Genomic DNA, 20,298 nt, shown 5'->3' with positions numbered 1-20,298 from the left:
AGGAAGATTATGAATTCTGCAAGGACATCGCGAGATGGCCTTGGTCAAGTTGCTTGAACAAGAATTGCCAGAATTATAACTGCAGTAGTCAACCTAAAGTTTGTTCATCCAGTCCTTTTTATTCTTTTTCTTTGAACCCTGTTGCTTAGGATCATAATGAGTATTGATCCAACATGTTCTGTCCATTCCCTAACATAAAACTACCTATCGGTGAGTCTGCAGCTCGATTGTTGGATCTCACTTGATCTGTCCTTGTTGAAGAACTTGTATTAGATTGGTTTTGCTGAAAAATCTAATGGAAACATGTAAATTAGTTTATGTTTTATCATTCCATTTCAGTGGCTTGTTCAATGTGAATGACTATATTTTTCTTTTGTTAATATAAGCATCCAACTTTTCTACCGACAGTAAAAATACTATGAAAATTTTCTATCAATTATCAACATAAATTCGAAAAATTCCAATGGATCCCGGCCAACCTAGCAGTTGGAGTGAATGACAATATGTTATCACTACTAATGGACGCATTCGCCAAGATGATTTCCCATACAATGCCAATCTCGATCTTAAACCCAAACGAGCTTCTTTTCTTCTTTCTTTTTTTTTGTCTTCATCTCCATGGAAAATAAAATGGCAAAATGATCTAGCTTTCTTCGCTTTTTTAAATTAAAAAACGTAAAAGAAAGGAAAATATTAAGAGAAAATGGGCTAAAAATATAATTATGATAAAAATTTCAATTTCACTTGTAATAATGATTAATCTAATCTTAAGTTTAAAAATTTTTTTAAAAAAATGTCATTTTCAAATTTATTTTTATCAAAATATGAAATTAAAATATCCATTTTGACAATAAAAGATTTAAAATCCTTGAACATCTTTTAATTTTAATAAAATCTCCGAGGCTAACCTTTAAAGCGATTAAATTTTTAAAGGTATTTTATGATTTTCCCGAAAATAATTAAAAAAATAGATAACAAAATAATATAAAATTACAGTAAATCTGCAAAAAATAATGAAAATAGTAAATGCAAGTAGCATTATTTCTTGATCACTTTAAATTTAGAACTACACTTAAAATGTTTGTATATTTTTAAACTAATGACATTAATTTCAAAACACAATCAAATTCTCCCATCAAAAGATAATTTTAAGCAAAATAAATTTATTATATTTTAAATATTTGTTGATAAATGTATTACTTATTTAGCTACTTCATATTCAAAATTCTTATGCAATTAAAAAACTAAGTTAATCTAGAAATATATAAATTCTAAAAAATTTAAAAAGTAAACTGTAGTATGAACATATTTAAAGAAGAACAACAATAGGTTTCAAAGTTAGAAGTAAATCTATGAGAGTGATTTTGTGTACCGTCATGTTGGAACTCTAAAAAACATTTTAAAACCCAATAGAAACAAATTTGCTACTAGGAGTTTTATTTAACTCATTCGTTTTCACACAAAAGGGGAAGAACACAGAGCAGGCGTGCCTCCGTAAAATAAACCTAAACAAGTCCCAGAAACTATATATTTTGAGGTCTTTACCTCCCATTAGAGACATTTTCAGTCTAGAAGACAATGAGAAACATAAATCCAAATAAATGACTACAACATAAGGTTACTAGGTAATTTATGACTGAGATAGTAGTCCATGGTCTGATCAGAAGAACAAAAAAGAAAATAGAAAATATACCGTTCAGTTGGCGAAGTAGTCGAAGAAGTGTGTCTTATGACTTCTTGATTATGTAGCCAATAAGAGCACCAAGTAATCCCACCAGCACCACAAATGTAATGCTGAAGCCACCTTGGTGCATGCTGCTTTCTTTCCTTAGTAGATCCTGTTATTATAAAGAGCAGCAAGACAATGCTATAAATGTTAAGAAATGTCTGCAATGATCAAAGGGAAGTAAGAAATGACAAGATGTAGTAAAAGCATTTGAGTTGGATCAAGACATAAAAAGTATCATTCCGTGCTGGCATTTTGATCTCTCCCGCCAGAAAGGTGGGATTTGAAACTGAACCTAGCTGACACTCAGCACACAAGTTACTACACTTAACCAGTATGCTGTGATAAACTAAAATGGTGGCAATCGTACAATTTGTTGCCAATTATCTTGGTTTTTTCAAATATAAATAAAGTCAATTGAATCAAATTTTATTATAACAAGTCCAGAAAATATAATAAGCATCTCAACTATTAGTTATTATGTTTTATTAATGGAAATATGTTTCTTACATTGGATAATAAGCATAGACTAACCTCATAATTTTCAATACCCAGATTAATATACTATTATGACATTTGGTATTCGAATTGGTTTCTCCGCATGCTTATTCATACATATATCTCGACTACCAAAACCAGAATATAGGCACTAGTACAAGAGTTGGATACATCTCAATTTTTCTAACTCTGATGTCATCATTCATGTTCTTTACAAACATTAATGCTCCATTTGGTGTTTTCCCTTTTACCTTTCCCTCTTTTCATTGTGGCCTTTCATTTCCTCCCAATGACCAACACACACAATCAAAGAATGAGTAACAAAAAGAAAATTTTCCTATCTTGGTTCCCGTTCAGTTGGTGTTGATTGAGACCTCATCTGACAAGGAAGGGGTGTTTCCGTAAAACTCTGCTATGCTATAAAAATGCCAATGGACTGGCTCAGTACCAAAATAACCCTAATATGTCTAACTCATCCAGCTCACAAGACTCGCTAACCTACATTTCTTAGATGAGAACTTACCCATTCAGTTTACGATGTGACACTAACCTCAGCTGTCATAATCCCTCCTACTTACAATTTGATGCCCCCATCAAGATTTAAACTCCAACTAATAACCTTAATCATTACCTAATCTGTGACATATGAGGCCTTTCACAACGGCATCCTTATTCACAACCACTCCAGGCCTAAGATTAGGTTCAGCCTAATACTAATTGTCATGATTCGCTAAATAAAAAAAATTAACCCATTAACTTGTCAGAGTCTAGATCCATTTGCTAGTTCAAAATGCTTAAGCCAAATCAATACTAACTTACTAAACTTATAAAATTTCTTTACTTCCACACAACATACTGTGCAGGATTAAACTAATTTGCCATAGGCCCACCCTGACCAGCTCCGTCTATATGTGTATATATGTGTATATGCATATGTATATATATGCTTTGAAGGTTGAATAAAGTAACAATATATATTTTGGAGGGATTATATAGATGAAGAATATTTGTTCCTCAAATAGAGTAAGGAAAAGCCATTCTTTATAATTAGAAAATTACAATTCCATGGAAATGTTCATCCAAGTTTATTCTATAAGAATTCATAGGGAATAAAATAGTCCTTCCTGCAAACCAAAGGCGCCATTAGAAATTGACAATAATACATTCCCCCTTTCCCCTTTCGCCTTTCTGATGAAAAGAATTAGGTATCCAATGAACATTGAAATGGAAACATAAATCGAAAACCCACAACAGAAACAGAACAATCAAACGTTTGCAGTCACCAGAATAGTATCCTATTGTTATTGAACTTACATGTTAATCTGCACAAATTAACAGCAAACAGTAAAACACATGTGCATGTAACAAAAATACATACCAGTTCCTGTCTGAGCTTCTGGTTAAACTGAATGGCAGTATTTTTCTCTTCAGTCAACTTTGAGATCATAGCCAATGTCTGCATGTGGTAAACAAAAAAAATAATCTATTGCCGCTACAAGGCTAGTAGATGATAAAACCAAATCAAAAATCATGTTTAAGATTTATACTAATAATAACACACTGAATAACAATGTCAGTTGCAGTAAAAACTTCCATTTCATAAAGGTGCTCACACTTGGTGGACAAGCTTACAATTTTCGCCTTTATCATACTCTATATAAGTACCTAACAAAACAGAGTAGCTCCCAGATTGTTGAGAACCAAGCCATCGCAAGCTAACCATTTAAGTTTTGAAACAGACGTATAAAAGAATGACAAATGCAAGCAATATTTAGAAAGCGCAGTCGAGCAAAAAGAAGACAGAACTGAGAAACATGTGTTTGACGCTAAGTCTATGAAAAACTAAAACATAGTCCAAATCTTGGAAGTCGAGTTCCACTTAAATCTACAAAATGGCGCACTAATTTGTCTACATATAAGAAAGCTGACATGGTAAAAACTAACTCAAAGAAGTAGATGAGCATCAAGATGCAACCAAGCCATCATCAAGCGAAATATACCTGATGTCGTGGATCAAACAACTAAGTGATTTAGAGTACATAGGATCTGTAAAATAATTAGGATTGTTTCTGATAGTCCTAATACTCTTCAACATTTCAGTTCAAAAAACACTAAAAAAATGCAAATTCAAGCCCAAGGAAGATTTGGGCTACTGCCTTTTTACAAGTCAAACTTGTTCATTCTTTATATTGTGACGCATTACAGGGAAGCCAGTTTTGGGACACCTTGTGTTAAAGGATCAAAAATGACCAAACAGATAATACTGGATGAGGCAATCCATCCAAAGGAAAAGTTCAAGATTCCTATTTTAATTTCAATAGAGTACATCAGGTCCCCTATTTTTTCAATTTTTTTATAAGAAAGTATTTGCAAACCTTTATACAAAAAGGCATCTGTATTGTAATAACACAAATCAAAAAAGACCAAACAGATAATACTGGATGAGGCAATCCATCCAAAGGAAAAGTTCAAGATTCCTATTTTAATTTCACTAGAGTACATCAGGCCCCTTATTTTTTCAATTTTTTTATAAGAAAGTATTTGCAAACCTTTATACAAAAAGGCATCTGTATTGTAATAACACAAATAAAAAAAGACCAAACAGATAATACTGGATGAGACAATCCATCCAAAGGAAAAGTTCAAGATTCCTATTTTAATTTCAATAATACATCAGGTCCCCTATTTTTCAATTTTTTTTATAAGAAAGTATTTGCAAACCTTTATACAAAGAGGCATCTGTATTGTAATAACACAAATCTTTGCTTATTTTCTATCATTTTGATGCTAAGAACAAATAAAGTAAAGGGAGTCAGAAGTTACCTCTGGTGACTTCTCCTTTTGTAGTTCATGTGATCTAGTTACCTGAAATTGGAGTAGGAACCCAATGAACTAAGCAAAGAATAAAAAAATAACACCTCGAGTATGCATTATTAAAGACCTATTTAGTATTTACATCCTAGAAAGAGAGAGGAAAGCAGAGCAGAGAATTTGATTTCCAATCTTGTTTACTCGAGCGGAGTGCAGAGAGGAGAGTTAGGTGGAACAGATTAAAATATCCATAACTACATAATATTATTAGGCAAAGTTGAAAAACGATAAATGATCATGTCGCTGTATTTTCCTCATCCTCTCTCTCCTCTTTGCCACTCAGAAATTGAGGTTGGCACCCAAAAAATGCATTGTGTGTTTGTACTCTGGTCCTCCACTATTCAAATCATGCCAGTAAACAGTGGATAGTGACTCCGCTCTGCTCCCCTCCTCCCCCACCAGATAAAGAGGCCCTAAAGAAAGAAACATTGTGTGATGCAGCTCAGTGAGGGATTGGAATAATTGCACTTACAGAATCATGTGTTTGTAAACTTTGAGCCCCATTTTCAAATATTGATGACCTTGGAGAGGATCCTTCCTCCGCTTCCTCCGGTACAGGGGACGGTGGACTAAAAGGAACATAAACAACCCGCAACTTGAACTCATCAACAACCTTTCCAGATTCTTTATTGAACTGATGATTTAACTTATAATCAGTTCAAGTTACTGTCGTAAAATAAAATAAGCAGAAAACTGTTTATATGGTAATGAAAAGCCAGTAGATAGAAACCATTTCAGAGGTTATATCTTTGGTCATTGCACCATGCTCCACGATAACACTCTGAAGTAGGAACTTGTCTTTGCATTGCATGTCAGGTGGGGCTTCCTTTTGTGCTTGCATTGTGACTAAAGTGTCACCATGAAAGAAGCAAGCATTAAGATTGAATGATGAATGCAAAATCAGTTATCTAAATTTCCCAATCAAATAAAAAAGAACTTGTTTTTTATTCATTAGAAGTGTACCAGTGACATCACAGGTGGCACTCGGTAAGACGATCCCTGTGTTGGGGCGAACACAATATTTCTTTGGGTTGGTTGTTTTGACCTGAAATGCAGAAGGTAAAACAACAAGCAATATCTATCATCCAATCCAATTTGGAGGGTACTTTACTAAACTGCACTGATAGTACCCATTATTGAGCAACATGTCCTTGTGTTCTTTTTTTTATTATATCATGCCCTAACTTTTTTTTTCAAGATTAATATTGGTTATCAACTTCTCTCCCCTAAATTTAACTGCATGTGACTAGCAAATCAGCTAGCATCATAATTAATGGAGAAAAAATAGATTTTGTTGAGCACCTACCAAGTACCAACCCAAATTGGGATCTCTCACGTCATAATTTAACTTAAATTTGATGATTTAACATAACAATTAATCTTCAGATCAGCTTACAAGTTGGAAAATGGCACAAAACACCCCACAAGTTTATAGATTGCATGTGATCAAGAAATGAATAATGAACCCACATATATGGATGCAACACACAAGGTATGCGATGACTTCAATATGAATAATTTTTCATCGTGATGTTTATTTAGATGATAACCAATGATCGGGTGGTCTGTATTTCAGCCACCTAATTTTTGATGGTTAATTAAACTCAAAAAAACATGTTATAGGTTGCTAGTTTTCCCAATGCAAGTTAATATAGAAATCATCTTGCAGGGTCAAAATCCTAAATGATGTAGAATTAAGTTATGAGAAACAAAAATTGATAGTATTAAATGGAAAGGTACTTAAAAATCTATTCTTCTCCGTAATCATGTCACAAGCTAATTCACAATTCAGATGGCATGCCATTTTGTGTCATTTTCACCAGCGAGTTGATTTGCAAATCATCCTGCAAGCTCAAAATCCAAAACTATACATAATTAAGCCATTAGAAACTCTTTCAGGATTATTTGATTGCCTTAGGTTGGAAGGGACTCAAGTATACCACAAGGTGATTTGCATGTGAACTCTTTCGTGCAGAGTTTAACAACGCAAGTTGTTCTGCAAATCAGCTTTCAGGGTCAACACTACAGCGTACGCAATAAGATACGAGAGATCCCAATGTAACCATCTTATGTTGAAAGATGATAAGAAAAAACCTACTTTAATCCATAGATCGTGCCGCAAACTGGCTTGAGTAACAAGATCAATCTTTGGAGGAAGAAAATAGGTTGGAGCATGATATGGTGAAAAATCAATAGGGAAGCATTTTTATTCAAAAGTGAATACCAGGACGTGTTAAAATGCTCTTTTCTAAACCATGCAGGAAAAAGTGAGGCAGAGATAATAATTCAGTTAAAATGCTCTTTTCCCAACCATGCAGGAAAAAGTGAGGCAGAGATAATAATTCAGTTAAAATGCTCTTTTCTTATCATGCATGTTAAAATATCCCAGATATAATAATGAAATAAAAAGGGAGAAAGGAAATACCTTAAACGCGACATACTGATCTGTTTTGTTAATTAGTTGCAGGGAAGATGAGCTCTGCTTCTTCAACTCAACTGCTCGATCCATAACCAGCCGAAAATTTATTAGCAAAATAACTGCATTTGCGATCAAAGAAGCCAAACAAGAAGCAAAACCAAACAACCCACAAACATTGGGCAGAATCACCAAAAAAACGAACTTTCGAGGATCAAAAAGCGAACCATTAAGCAAGTTTGAGATCGAACGCAACACAACCTCACACGGCGGAAAACACACAGAAATCATGGATCAGAACCGAGGAGGAAAAAAAGGGATACGAAGGACTTACAAACGAACTTGAGCTCCTTGGGATCGATGTCGAGGAACCCTCCCTCGTTCATCTCGCCTCGCGTCTTCAGATCTACCTTTACAGCACGGATCTGCTATTTCTCTCCGCTTGTGCTCAGGTTCAGTTGCCTTGCCTCCTCCCAGATTGGATGTGGGATAGGAACTCGGATGGGATCTCAGAGAGGAAAGGAACGATTCTAGAGGAGCGCAGATCTCTCTCCCCCTCTATCTCTCCTCCTCTGTCGCCTAGTTGTCCTAATAATAGTCGTTTTAAATAAATATATGAGCTCAATACAAAAATTTAATACCTAAAATTTGAACAAATTTAATAAGAGAAATAAATAAATTTAAATATAATCAAACCCTATATATATATATATATATATATATAATAGGTAATTTTAAAAATGATCTAAACTTTGTCAACTTTTTTTATAAAAAAAAATTCTTAAAGTTTTATTACTATTAAATATCACATAATATTTGTATTTCACTTAGAAAATAATCTCTTCTCTTTAGAAACTTTTAAACTTTGATGACATTTTAAAAATTATCTAATAAAATAATATTTAATTTATTATATTTTTAAATATATTGTTATATGATACAGGATTGTGCTAAGTTATTTTTAAATTTTATTTTTATTCATCCTAAGATATATTATCCTGATTCGAAATTGATAGTTTGACGATTTTGGTTTAATAGTTTAGTATAGAAATTAAGAAAAGAAAAAAAAAATTAATTATTAAATCTAACAATCATATTAGAAATAAAGAGTATAAAATTTTATACAGTTAAAAAACCTGAAACCCTAAATAGAGAATATATATATATATATATAATCTTGATCTCCTGTGCGACGCGCATAGTGCACGACTGTGCGCGTCACGCAGGAGATCAAGTTTTGTTTTATAAATTTTTTTATTTTTTAATATTTTAAACTAAAAAAATTAATTAAAAAAATTAACATTTCCTTATATAAATTTCTAATACATTAATATATCCCCTTAACATATTACAATACTCAATAAATACTTAAATTAATTTTATTTTATTTTTTTTTAAACCAAACACTATAATCTAATTGGGAAATCTGAACCCCAGAGGTAAAATCTAAAAAACAAAATTGCTTTGATACTATAACCCAAAGTCTGAACCCTAGAGGTAAAATCTAAAAAAAAATAGCTTTGATACTATTACCCAAAGCCAGAACCCTAAATAGCTTTGATTGCAGTGGTAGCATCTTACTTTCCTTTTTCTTTTTATATCCTGCACTTGATTAAATTTATTAGATTTAAATAATTTTTTAAATTTTCTTACCATGAGCGTTGTTTCATCGTCATTGAGAGACGATTCAGAATCTCGTTCATCCATCTTTGCCTTTAAGGTAATGTTGTGCTTTGGTTCCTTCTTCAGATCTGCACATCTTGTTTCATGGACTTCAAATATTGAAAATAATTCTTCTAAAGTAGTTAATTCTAGATCCTTAGATATATAATAACCATATACTAATGATGCACATTCAGTATTTCTAGGGAATGCGTTAAGCGCGTACCTTAGCGAATCTCGGTTGCTTACCTTTTCTCCGAGATTCATGAATCCAATGATGAGCTCCTTGATCCTTGAGTGAAGGTGTGCAATGATTTCACCTTCTTCTAGCTTGTTGTTGCTTATCTGGTTTCTGAGCAGATCCTGTCTCACGAGTTTCGCCTCCGAGGTTCCTTCGTGTAGTTCCAGGAATTTCTCCCGGAGCTCCTTGGTAGACTCGTAGGCTCCGATCTAGTTGACTTCTTATGGCGGTAAAACTAGGAGTGTAAATGAGCCAAGCCACTCGTGAGCTATTCGAAGCTCGATTCGATAAAAGCTCGTTTGAGCTCGTTTAATGAAGTTCGTTAAGATAAACAAATCAAGCTCAAGCTTCACAATATTCTGCTCGTTAGCTCATGAACATGTTCGTTAAGCTCATGAATCAACTTTTAAATAAAAAAATAATAGTTTTGATATTAAATTTATAAATTTTACACTTTACTTATGAAAAATATAGACAAATATATTAAATTTATTTATTAGAATAAAATTATAAATTTTAACAAGAGTATTATAATTTTTTTAAAATATATAATTTAGTTTTTAATGAATATTTAAATTTATAATTTATATTTATTAAGTTTGTTTAGGTTCGATAAAAGCTCGAATAAGCTTGTGAGCCATGAATATATTCGTTAAATAAAGCTCGAGCTCGGCTCGATTATAAACGAGCTAAACTCAAACATCAAAGAGTTTGGCTTGGCTCAGCTCAATTACACCCCTAGGTAAAACGCTTAGCAGATGGAACTCTGCTTTACCGTTTGCCATAAAGTCGGCTTGCTCCTTCTTAGACCATTGGTATTTTTCTTTGCCTTCGAGTACTACAAAACCAAATTCCATTATTAAGAGTAAATCAAAATCTATCTTAAAAAATACCTCCATCATTTTCTTCTAGCTCATGAATTCCCCCTCGAACTTTGGTGGGAAGATGCTCAATCTGGCCATCTCGAGTGCTTCATTCGACGATTAGTCTTCCTGAAGCTGTTGGGCTCTGATACCACTTGTTGATCCCTTGGCGACCGGTTAGAGGGAGGGTGAATAGCCTGCATAATAAAACGAAAAGACCTTCCTCAACTTATAGCTTTATCAAAATAAATACTCGCATAAAAAGTATTAAAAGACTAAAAAAAGGAAGAGGCTCAGAAAGAATTACTTGGTTACAACCGGGGAGGTTGTTAATCCAAGGAAGATAAAAACTCAGTGAAAATCTCTTCTGGGTGGAAAAGCCTCTTATAACAATTAAATCTCACAACTAGAAAGCTAAACTTAAAAATAATCGATTACAAGTGTTAACTTTAGCTTCTCGGACCAAGGCTATATTTATAGCCCTAGTCAGGATGCCCGAAAGGGTTCTAGACGCCTGAAGGGGGATAAAACTTTATCCCCGTCATAACAAATCACATTTGATGCATTCCGGATAAAAATCCTGGTCCGAGCACCTGGAGTCCGGCGAACTCGGGCGTCCAGACCAAGAAAGTCAACATCCTGTTGACTTTCAATCTCGATCTTCCGCTTTGATTTCACTCGCCTTGGTCTTGGTCTTCTGCTCCGGCACTGCTCGCTTGGGTGATCTCAGTCATCTGGAATATAGCTCAACCGAACCTAATTTCTGGCCTTCGAGCAATCTTCCGCTCCGGCTTCTTGTCCCTCGGAAACGCCGTGCGCCGCCTTCTCGTCCGCCCGCGTACTCGTCCGTAACACCTCATCTCTCAGACACACTGAGCCTGTCGGCTCTCTTCCATTCCATCCTTCTCGTTAGCTGCGTCTTTTGCTCGACTTCCTGTGCTCCTAAGTTCCCGCACACTTAGACAAAGGGATTAAAGCGACAGGACCTAACCTGAGTTGGTTGATCACATCAAAACTACTTTGGGGGCACTAACAGTATCTACGCGGCTCCAGAGATGAAGTATAAGGAAATAAAAGGCTTTAAAATTGAGTGCCCCAAAGATACCTAAGAATACAAAGAACAACAGCCTAATGAATTATAGTTGATGTAGTGACAAATTGACTAACAACATGAACAACATACGCAATATCTAGATGAGCACGGTGAGATAAACCAAGCTTCAAACAATAGTTCGATACAAACTAGGATCTGGCAAAGGTGAGTCATCAGATGGAGAATATCGAGCATTAGTCTTAATAAGGGTATAAAGGACTCTATTATTAGTAAGATGTGCCCACTCAAATAGATCAAATATATACTTTAACTGTGATAAAAGATAACATTTTGGGGAATATGTGACCTCAATGCCCAGAAAGTAGCATAGTATATCAAAGTCTTTCATAGCAAAATAATAAGTCAACTCAGACTTCAAGGAAAAAATTTCATTAGAATCATCATCAGTAATAATATGGGTTATGATAGGTCGGCCTGCCATATGACATGAAGGTCAAGGTCAAAAGAGAAAGAAGAAACCCATAGCTAGGTAAATGTATGATTAATAGGATAATGACCGACCAAATAAAAGATTTTTTATAGGTGCTCGGTCGATTTGTCCGACCGAGCTTAAAGACACTTAGTCTTATAAAGCCTTTAGTATATTACAGGTCGAGCGAAGGCCGAGCGAGCACTAATATGCTTATATGCGCTCGATCAGACAAAGTCCGGCCGAGCTTAAAGGCACTTAGCCTTATAGAGCTTATAGTATATTACTGGCCGAACGGAGGCTGAACGAGCACCAATGTACTTATATGCGCTCAGTCGGACAAAGCCCGATAGAGCTTAAAGGCACTTATCCTTATAGAGCCTATAGTATATTATCAACTGAGCAAAGGCCGAGCGAGCACTAATATGCTTATATGTGCTCAGCCGTACAAAGCCCGATCAAGCTTAAAGACACTTAGCCTTATAGAGCTTATAGTATATTACCGGCCGAGTGAAGGCCGAGCGAGTACCAATGTGCTTATATGCGCTTGGCCGGACAAAGGTTGACTGAGCTTAAAGGCACTTAGCCTTATAGAGCCTTTAGTATATTAGCGGTCGAGCGAAGGCCGAGCGAGCACCAATGTGTTTTATATTCGCTCGGCCGGATAAAGCCCAACTGAGCTTAAAGGCACTTAGCCTTATAAAGCTTATAGTATATTATCGACCAAGCAAAGGCCGAACGACCACCAATATGCTTATATGCGCTCAGCCGGATAAAGCCTGACCGAGCTTAAAGGCACTTAGCCTTAAAGAGCCTTTAGTATATTACCGGCCGAGCGAAGGCCAAGCGAGCACCAATATGTTTATATGTGCTCGGCTGGATAAAGCCCGATTGAGCTTAAAGGCACTTAGCCTTGTAGAGCTTATAGTATATTACCGGCCGAGTGAATGTCGAGCGAGCACCAATGTGTTTATATGTGTTGGTCGGACAAAGCCCGACCGATCTTAAAGGCACTTAGCCTTATAGAGCCTTTAGTATATTACCGGCCGAGCAAAGTCCAAGCATGCACCAATGTATTTATATGCGCTTAGCCGGATAAAGCCCGACCGAGCTTAAAGGTACTTAGCCTTATAAAACATTAAGTACATTCTGGATCAAAATATGCTTAACAGAAGGTATTCTCAATATATATACGATCGACTTGAACGACCGACCGAGACATGCTTTACATAAGTGTATTCTTAATATATACACAACCAGCTTGAATGACCGACCAAGACATGTTTAACAAGAGATGATATACAAGTAGTGAACAACTTTATGACAACTTAGTGAATTTGGCGGGAAATATTCTTCAGAAGCTTCTTCAGTTATGGGAACATATTCCTGTTCACACTTCATCATGAATATGAGTCATAAATGACAAAAGAGGTACATCTGGGGTACAAAAAAGATTCCTTAAAGAATTATTGCATAAAGCCTAAAGGATGACTTCATCTTCTAACAAACTCTAACAAACCGGGAACCAAAACTCTGTTTCTAATTACTTTCGTTACTGTACTTCTTCTTCCACCTTTAAGAGAGGAACTGACTTGAGTGTCGGAGGGTCTAGCCAGGGATCTCCACCTTGATCTTAGGTCACTAACGCTTTGTTGTCTCATCTCACTGTGTGTAGGATCATTGAGGAGCTCTTTCAGATTCCAAGAGTGTGTCTTCATTGGAACCACCATTCACCGAAGATAGCGTGCCACCTCGCAGATTTTAGATAGGATTAAATTTGGCACCATTTATGGGAATCCTTACCTGGATTTGAGGCTACGAGATGGAAGAAGTTGGAAAGCCTAACACCATAACCAAGACGCAAGAAGATCTGGAGTTGCTCATCAACGCCAGAGTACAGAAACTATTGCAACAACAACAACAAGTCAATACTAGTGGTACATTGCCCGTAGCTCTGAATCCGGCGATATCAACAACTACTTATTCAAGGGAGAGAAGAGGTGAGGAGGAGGTTCTTGCTTGCTTGCTTCCTACTCCTCTCTCCCCAGTCCGACGTCCTCGAGTATTTCTTCACACCCCTTTTGAATAAGGAGGACGAAGGGAAATCCCCCAAGAATCTTCTGGAGAAGTGCCTATGCAGGATAAATGCAAAGGGAAGATCGTAGCCAACGATAGTTCTGTCACGCCCCGGAGGAGTCTCTCTCCGAAGAAATTTTGGCAGCATCTCCCCTGTACGGCGGACAATCTGAAACTTTCTACAATCACCATATACCTCAGCCACATGCGGCTGGAATAATAACAATAATAAAACATCACCATGCAGTTAATATCAATTTCAGCCTCTGGATGACACAACCACGCAGTTTAATAGTAAACAAATAGAACAGTAATACGATGACTCGAAAACAACCCTACTCAACTACACTCGTAAAGCTCAAATCTGATTTTTCCTACTCCACTACACTCATAAAACACAAATCCGACAAACTCACCTCTTCTGTCGTCCAGGCAGGCATGGAGTAAAACATATCCAAATCATACCAAAATCCATCAACGATAAGAATCCATACAAGATCCATAAGTAAAACATTACAAGACCAAGACATAGTCTGATAGAGAAAACTAAAATAACAACTCGTGATCAGCAGAGGACTAGCACTACGTGCAATGGGGACTAGCGACTGGAACTGCTCCGGACAGGCTCAACCTGAAAATATTAACGGAGGAGGGTGTGAGTCCAACACTCAGCAGGTACAACTGATATGCATAATAAAGTAAATAACAGAAAACAATAATCATGCGTACAGTCTCCTGAATACGAGAAGAATAAATGCAACTGAAACAAAAACAGGAGAAAACTGTACTAACTAGGACCAAGGTATAAAGATAACTGGGTCGTTATAATCCTGTATGCATGTCAATCATATGCATCCATATAAATGCAGCAAGTAAATGCAGCAAACACAAACAATAAATGCATCATGCATATGATGCCAATGACATGGTCACCCCTGACGCCAGTCAGCCATCTCACACATAATGGTGAGTCCGAGTGGGTAGAGCTGTGACAACCGCGCACTCTGGCATCACTGCCCCTGATGAGTGACCGAATGGATGAGATACTGTTAGAGTACACACATACTCCTACCCCGAAATAATAAATGGGGGAGCGCAATGCTCTCATCTCCCGGTACACGATGATGGGGAGGAATCTCTGCCGGCTACCACGCTGAGTCACACAACCCATGAGCGGACCAACGGAGCCAAACAAAGTCCAACTGTCTGCCGGCTACAACGCTGCTACACTAAACCAACGGAGCCAAACAGAGCGGAACTGTCTGCCGGCTACCACGCTGAGTCACCAGACCAACGGAGCCAAACAGCAGAACTGCCACACACCTGTCTGATATACCACTAACCCATGAGTGGTGGTGTGTACAAATACATGTAACTGGCGATGTGCTCAACAATAATGGAGCAGACAATCGCACAGCATGCAATCATGCAAGATGATGCATGACACTAAACATGACAATATCACGAATAGCATAGCATGCTCCATACATAAATATAAAATGTGTACCACAAGACAATGTATTAAATGGAAGGTACACAAACAGATAGGGTATCAAATAAACCCTAGGTCATGAACATAATGTATCATATGGTTGGGTCACTACCTAAAGCATGTATGATCAGGTAAATAATAATATGCAGTGCATAATAAGTAAACAAGCAAACATGTAACATATCATGTAGTGACCAACCGAAACAAATGGATAACACAATCATTGTTATATGTTAAACACATTATTATGCATATCAAAAGACATAAGTCAAAGTACCCGCCTCCAATAAGAAATGGTCCAATCCGATAAATCGAGATACTCGTCTCACGTCAAACTCCTGTGTTAAATCGCACAGTTTAGCTAATTTAATTATAAATAAATAGCTAAACTAATTTCTAATCCATACATCTGATCAAGCTATACATGATCATCTAACTACAAAACATATCAGGTCCCTACCCCCTTACCTCGGTTCGCAGTCGTACTTCGCACCGGAGTCCAAAGTTTACTGCTAGAATATTTCATAGCAAAGCCTTCCTCTCCCTCACAGCCCCTGAATGCTGATGCACAACACACAACAACCTGCTGCAATCCTTCCCTACGATTCAGTTCAAGGTGAAGTCACGATAGAGATTACAAATACATCAACAATAACCTAATCTTACCTCAACAGGGACCTAGGACACAGAGGAAAGGCTCGGCAGAACCTGGTGGCCGACAACAGTGAAGTGCAGCAATGCGACGATGGCAGTAACCTAAACTAGGGCACGATACAGTAAGGGAAGAAGTGGTGCTCTGCCGGGGTGCTCTGTCGTGCGGAGGAAGCCGAAACAAAAGGGTGTCGCGGGCTGAGGTTAGGGCAAAGAGATGGCGTCGCTGTGGTGGCTTCGTGCGGGAAGAAGGCTCGGCTAGGGCACGGGGTGGTCGGTGATGGCGTCGGGCTGGCTAGGGCACAGAGGAAACTCGGCCAAGGCGTCTCGGTAGCGGCACAGAGGAAGTCAGAGAGGGCTCGGCGACGTCGACTGCGCTGGCAGCTCAGAGAAGGAGACGGGGCCGAGTAGAAGATGAAAAGGAGAAGAGAGGGAAATGAATACTCGACCACGGCTTATACGCGAGGGAGGTGAAAACCGCCGTCGGTTAGGGCAAGGAGCGGCGTCGAGAGGAAAGGCTCGGGTCGGCGACAGAAGAAGTAGAAAAGAAGAGAAAAAGAAAATAAAAAAGAAAAAGGAAATGATTTAAAGTAAATAAACATTTCCTCGTTAAGATGGGGTAGCCTAAACATGCCTTTTCGGGACCCACTTTTATCCCCGTAATCTCATCCGTACGAGCTCCGAAAAATTTCCAAAAATTTTGAAAAATTCCCTTATTAATATTCGCCTATTTCCAGTATTTTACATTCTCCCCAAAATTTGGTCCCCAAATTTCGTTATCTACCATCAGCAAGTACTAATAACAAGTAAAGAGTATAAATGCTGAACGGTAAATTAAATCACATACCGCAAGTGAAAAGATGGGGATAACGAGCTCAGATCGTATCCTCAAGCTCCCAAGTAGCCTCCTCATCTGAATGATGCTGCCATCCGACTTTAACCAGCCGGATAGTCTTGTTCCGCAACTGACACTCTTTTCGGTCGAGAATCCGTACCGGAACCTCCTCATATGTAATGTCAGGCTAAACTGGAACTGGAATATCTGCCAGCACATGTGTCGGGTTGGGCACGTATCTCCGCAGCATAGATACGTGGAATACATCGTGGACGCCTGCCAGGGACGGTGGTAGTGCTAACCGGTGAGCTACCGCTCCGATCCTCTCCAAGATCTCGAAAGGGCCAATATACCGCGGAGCCAGCTTACCTCTGCGGCCAAATCTCTTCACCCCTTTCGTGGGTGAAACTCACAGAAATACATGGTCGCCAATAGAGAACTCTAGTGGTATGCGTCTCTGATCAACATAACTCTTCTGGCGGTCCTGCGCCTCTGACATCCTCCGTCTGATAGTACGGACCAACTCTGCATCCTGCTGAGCTCTATAAGGTCCCAACATCTGGGCCTCTCCAACCTCATCCCAGAGGACGGGTGTCCGACAAGGTCTACCATACAACGCCTCAAACGGTGCCATCTGGATAGCCAAATGAAAGCTGTTGTTGTAAGCAAACTCTACCAACGGCAGATGGTCCTCCCAACTACCTCCGAAATCCATAACACATGACCTCAGCAGGTCCTCTAAAGTCTGAATGGTCCGCTCTGATTGTCCATCTGTCTGTGGATGGAAAGCTGTACTGAAACGGAGCTGTGTGCCCAAGGCCTGCTGCAGACTCTGCCAGAAATGTGACGTAAACCGTGGATCTCTATCCGAAATGATACTCAATGGAACACCATGTAATCTGATGATCTCTCAACAATACAGATCTGTCAATCGGTCCAGGGAATCAGTCCTCCGGATCGCTAAGAAGTGCGCGGATTTGGTTAATCAATCAACGATTACCCAAATCGCGTCATGACCTCGTCGTGTCCTAGGCAAACCCACCACAAAGTCCATGGTAATATGATCCCACTTCCACTCAGGAATAGGAATCCGCTGAAGTAACCCGGCAGGTCTCTGGTGCTCAGCCTTCACCTGCTGACAGACAAGACATCTAGCTACAAAATCCACGATGTCTTTCTTCATACCGTTCCACCAACAGGAACGCCTCAAGTCTCGATACATACAAGTCCTGCCTAGATGGATCGCAAATCGAGAGTGATGAGCCTCCTGAAGTAACTCCTGTAAGACCGGATGAGACTGAGGTACACACAATCTGCCTCGGAAGTATATAATACCCTCCTCATCTCGTGTAAACTCGGTCTGCTGCCCGGAAGCTATCTGACTACTAATGAACTGCAAATGCTGATCACTGGCCTGAGCCTCTCGGATCCTCGTCCTGATCGACGACTGAGAAACCATGGTAACCAGAATACCTTGCTCTGTAGATCCCTGCTCCTCAAGGTCTAACTCAGAGAAACTCTGAACCAAGTCTGTAACTGAAACTTAGTGGCAAGCCAAAGTCCCTCTGGAGTTCCTGCTGAGTGCATCGGCAACCACATTAGCTTTTCTCGGGTGATAGCTAATGGTATAATCGTAATCCTTCAGAAACTCCATCCATCTCCTCTGTCGGAGATTAAGCTCCTTCTGAGTGAAAATATATTTGGGACTCTTATAATCAGTGAGAATCTCAAATGTAATACCGTATAGATGATGACGCCAAATCTTCAAAGCATATATGATGGCGGCTAACTCTAGGTCATGAACTAGGTAGTTCTTCTCATGCTCCTTCAACTGACGGGAAGCATAAGAGACTACTCTGCCGTGCTGCATCAGAACAACACCCAAACCCTGTAGAGAAGCGTCGGTGTAGAGTACAAATCCGTCCTCTCCAGAAGGTAAAACCAAAACTAGAGCCGACACTAATCTCCGCTTCAGCTCCTGAAAGCTGGTCCGCAATCCTCTGTCCATGTAAACTTCACGCCCTTCCTGGTAAGGCGTGTCAGCGGCATAGCAATACGTGAGAAATCCTCGACAAAACGTCGGTAATATCCGGCCAATCCCAGAAAACTACGGATCTCCTGAACTGACTTCGGCTGCTCCCAACTGGTGACAGCCTCGATCTTCTGAGGGTCTACTGAAATACCTCTGCTAGAGACCACGTGTCCCAGAAAATCGACTGAGGATAGCCAGAACGCACACTTGCTGAACTTCGCGTACAGCTGATGTCGTCGAAGAATCTCCAAAACTGTGCGAAGATGCTGTGCGTGTTCCTCCTCGGAACGAGAGTAGACCAATATATCATTGATGAAGACGATAACAAACCGATCCAAATACTCCAGAAAGATGCGATTCATCAAGTCCATAAAGACCGCTGGAGCATTGGTAAGCCCAAATGGCATTACCAAAAACTCATAATGACCGTATCTGGTACGGAAAGCTGTCTTCTGAATATCTGAGTCTCTGACTCGCAGCTGATGATATCCGGATCACAAATCAATCTTAGAATACACGGAGGTACCTCTGAGCTGATCAAACAAATCCTCGATCCGTGGTAAGGGATATTTATTTCTGACGGTCACTGCATTCAGCTGTCTGTAGTCAATACATAACCTCATGGTGCCGTCTTTTTTCTTGACAAATAACACTGGAGAACCCCATGGAGGAACACTAGGGCGAATAAATCCCCTATCCAAAAGCTCCTGGAGTTGAACCTTCAGCTCGTTCAACTCTTTTGGTGTCATACGATAAGGAGCTTTCGATGCCGGTGCGGTCCCCGGAATTAGCTCAATAGCGAACTCCACTTGCCTTCTGGGAGGCAAACCTAGCAGCTCCTCTGGAAATACATCTGGGTACTCCCGGACTACAGGAACGTCAGAGAGCTGCGAACTACTACTGTCCTCAGTACTAATTAAAGATAACAGAAAACCCTGACCGAAATGATCGATATGCCATCATCTCTGATGCCAGTGAAATCCCACGAGGGTTGGTTCGGAGGCCGGAAGGTCACCACCCTCGTCTGGCAATCAATGGTAGCATGATATACTGACAGCCAATCCATGCCAAGAATGATATCAAACTCGACAATCTCCAATACTAGAAGATCTACCGTAAGTATCATGTTGCCAAAGTCTAACGGGCAACCTCTGACCTCCTGGGTGACGTCTAAAGTATCACCGGACGGTAGGGAGACGGTCAATCGCTGCAGTCTAAAAGTAGGTACTCCCGCATAAAGGTACGAGATATAAAAGAATGTGAGCTACCAGTATCAATCAATATATCAGCGGAAAATGCATAAATGGAAATCATACCGCGGAAAACGGATCCGTCGGCTCGCTGCGCATCCTCTCTGGTAATCGCATGTATACGACCGCCGCGAGGAGGAGGGGGTAATCGCCACGGCCGTG

The 20,298-nt window shown here is 38.9% G+C and overlaps 1 protein-coding gene across 1 annotated transcript; it reads right to left on the bottom strand.

The window, feature by feature from the left end:
• Window positions 1-1,412: 1,412 nt before the first annotated feature.
• On the bottom strand, window positions 1,413-8,123 carry LOC122023807 (vesicle-associated protein 1-3-like). The gene is made up of 8 exons (XM_042582173.1): window positions 7,846-8,123; window positions 7,521-7,591; window positions 6,059-6,140; window positions 5,826-5,941; window positions 5,568-5,729; window positions 5,048-5,089; window positions 3,603-3,680; window positions 1,413-1,838 (listed from the first exon to the last, which is right to left on the bottom strand). The coding sequence occupies exons 1-8, from the start codon at window positions 7,895-7,897 to the stop codon at window positions 1,728-1,730; spliced, it is 714 nt and encodes a 237-aa protein (XP_042438107.1). The 5' UTR covers window positions 7,898-8,123; the 3' UTR covers window positions 1,413-1,727.
• Window positions 8,124-20,298: the final 12,175 nt, after the last annotated feature.

Source organism: Zingiber officinale, chromosome 1A (assembly GCF_018446385.1).
Source record: "Zingiber officinale cultivar Zhangliang chromosome 1A, Zo_v1.1, whole genome shotgun sequence".
NCBI classification, from domain to species: Eukaryota; Viridiplantae; Streptophyta; class Magnoliopsida; order Zingiberales; family Zingiberaceae; genus Zingiber; species Zingiber officinale.
The sequence above is the reverse complement of the archived record's forward strand: the minus strand, read 5'-3'. Positions and strand labels throughout refer to the sequence as shown.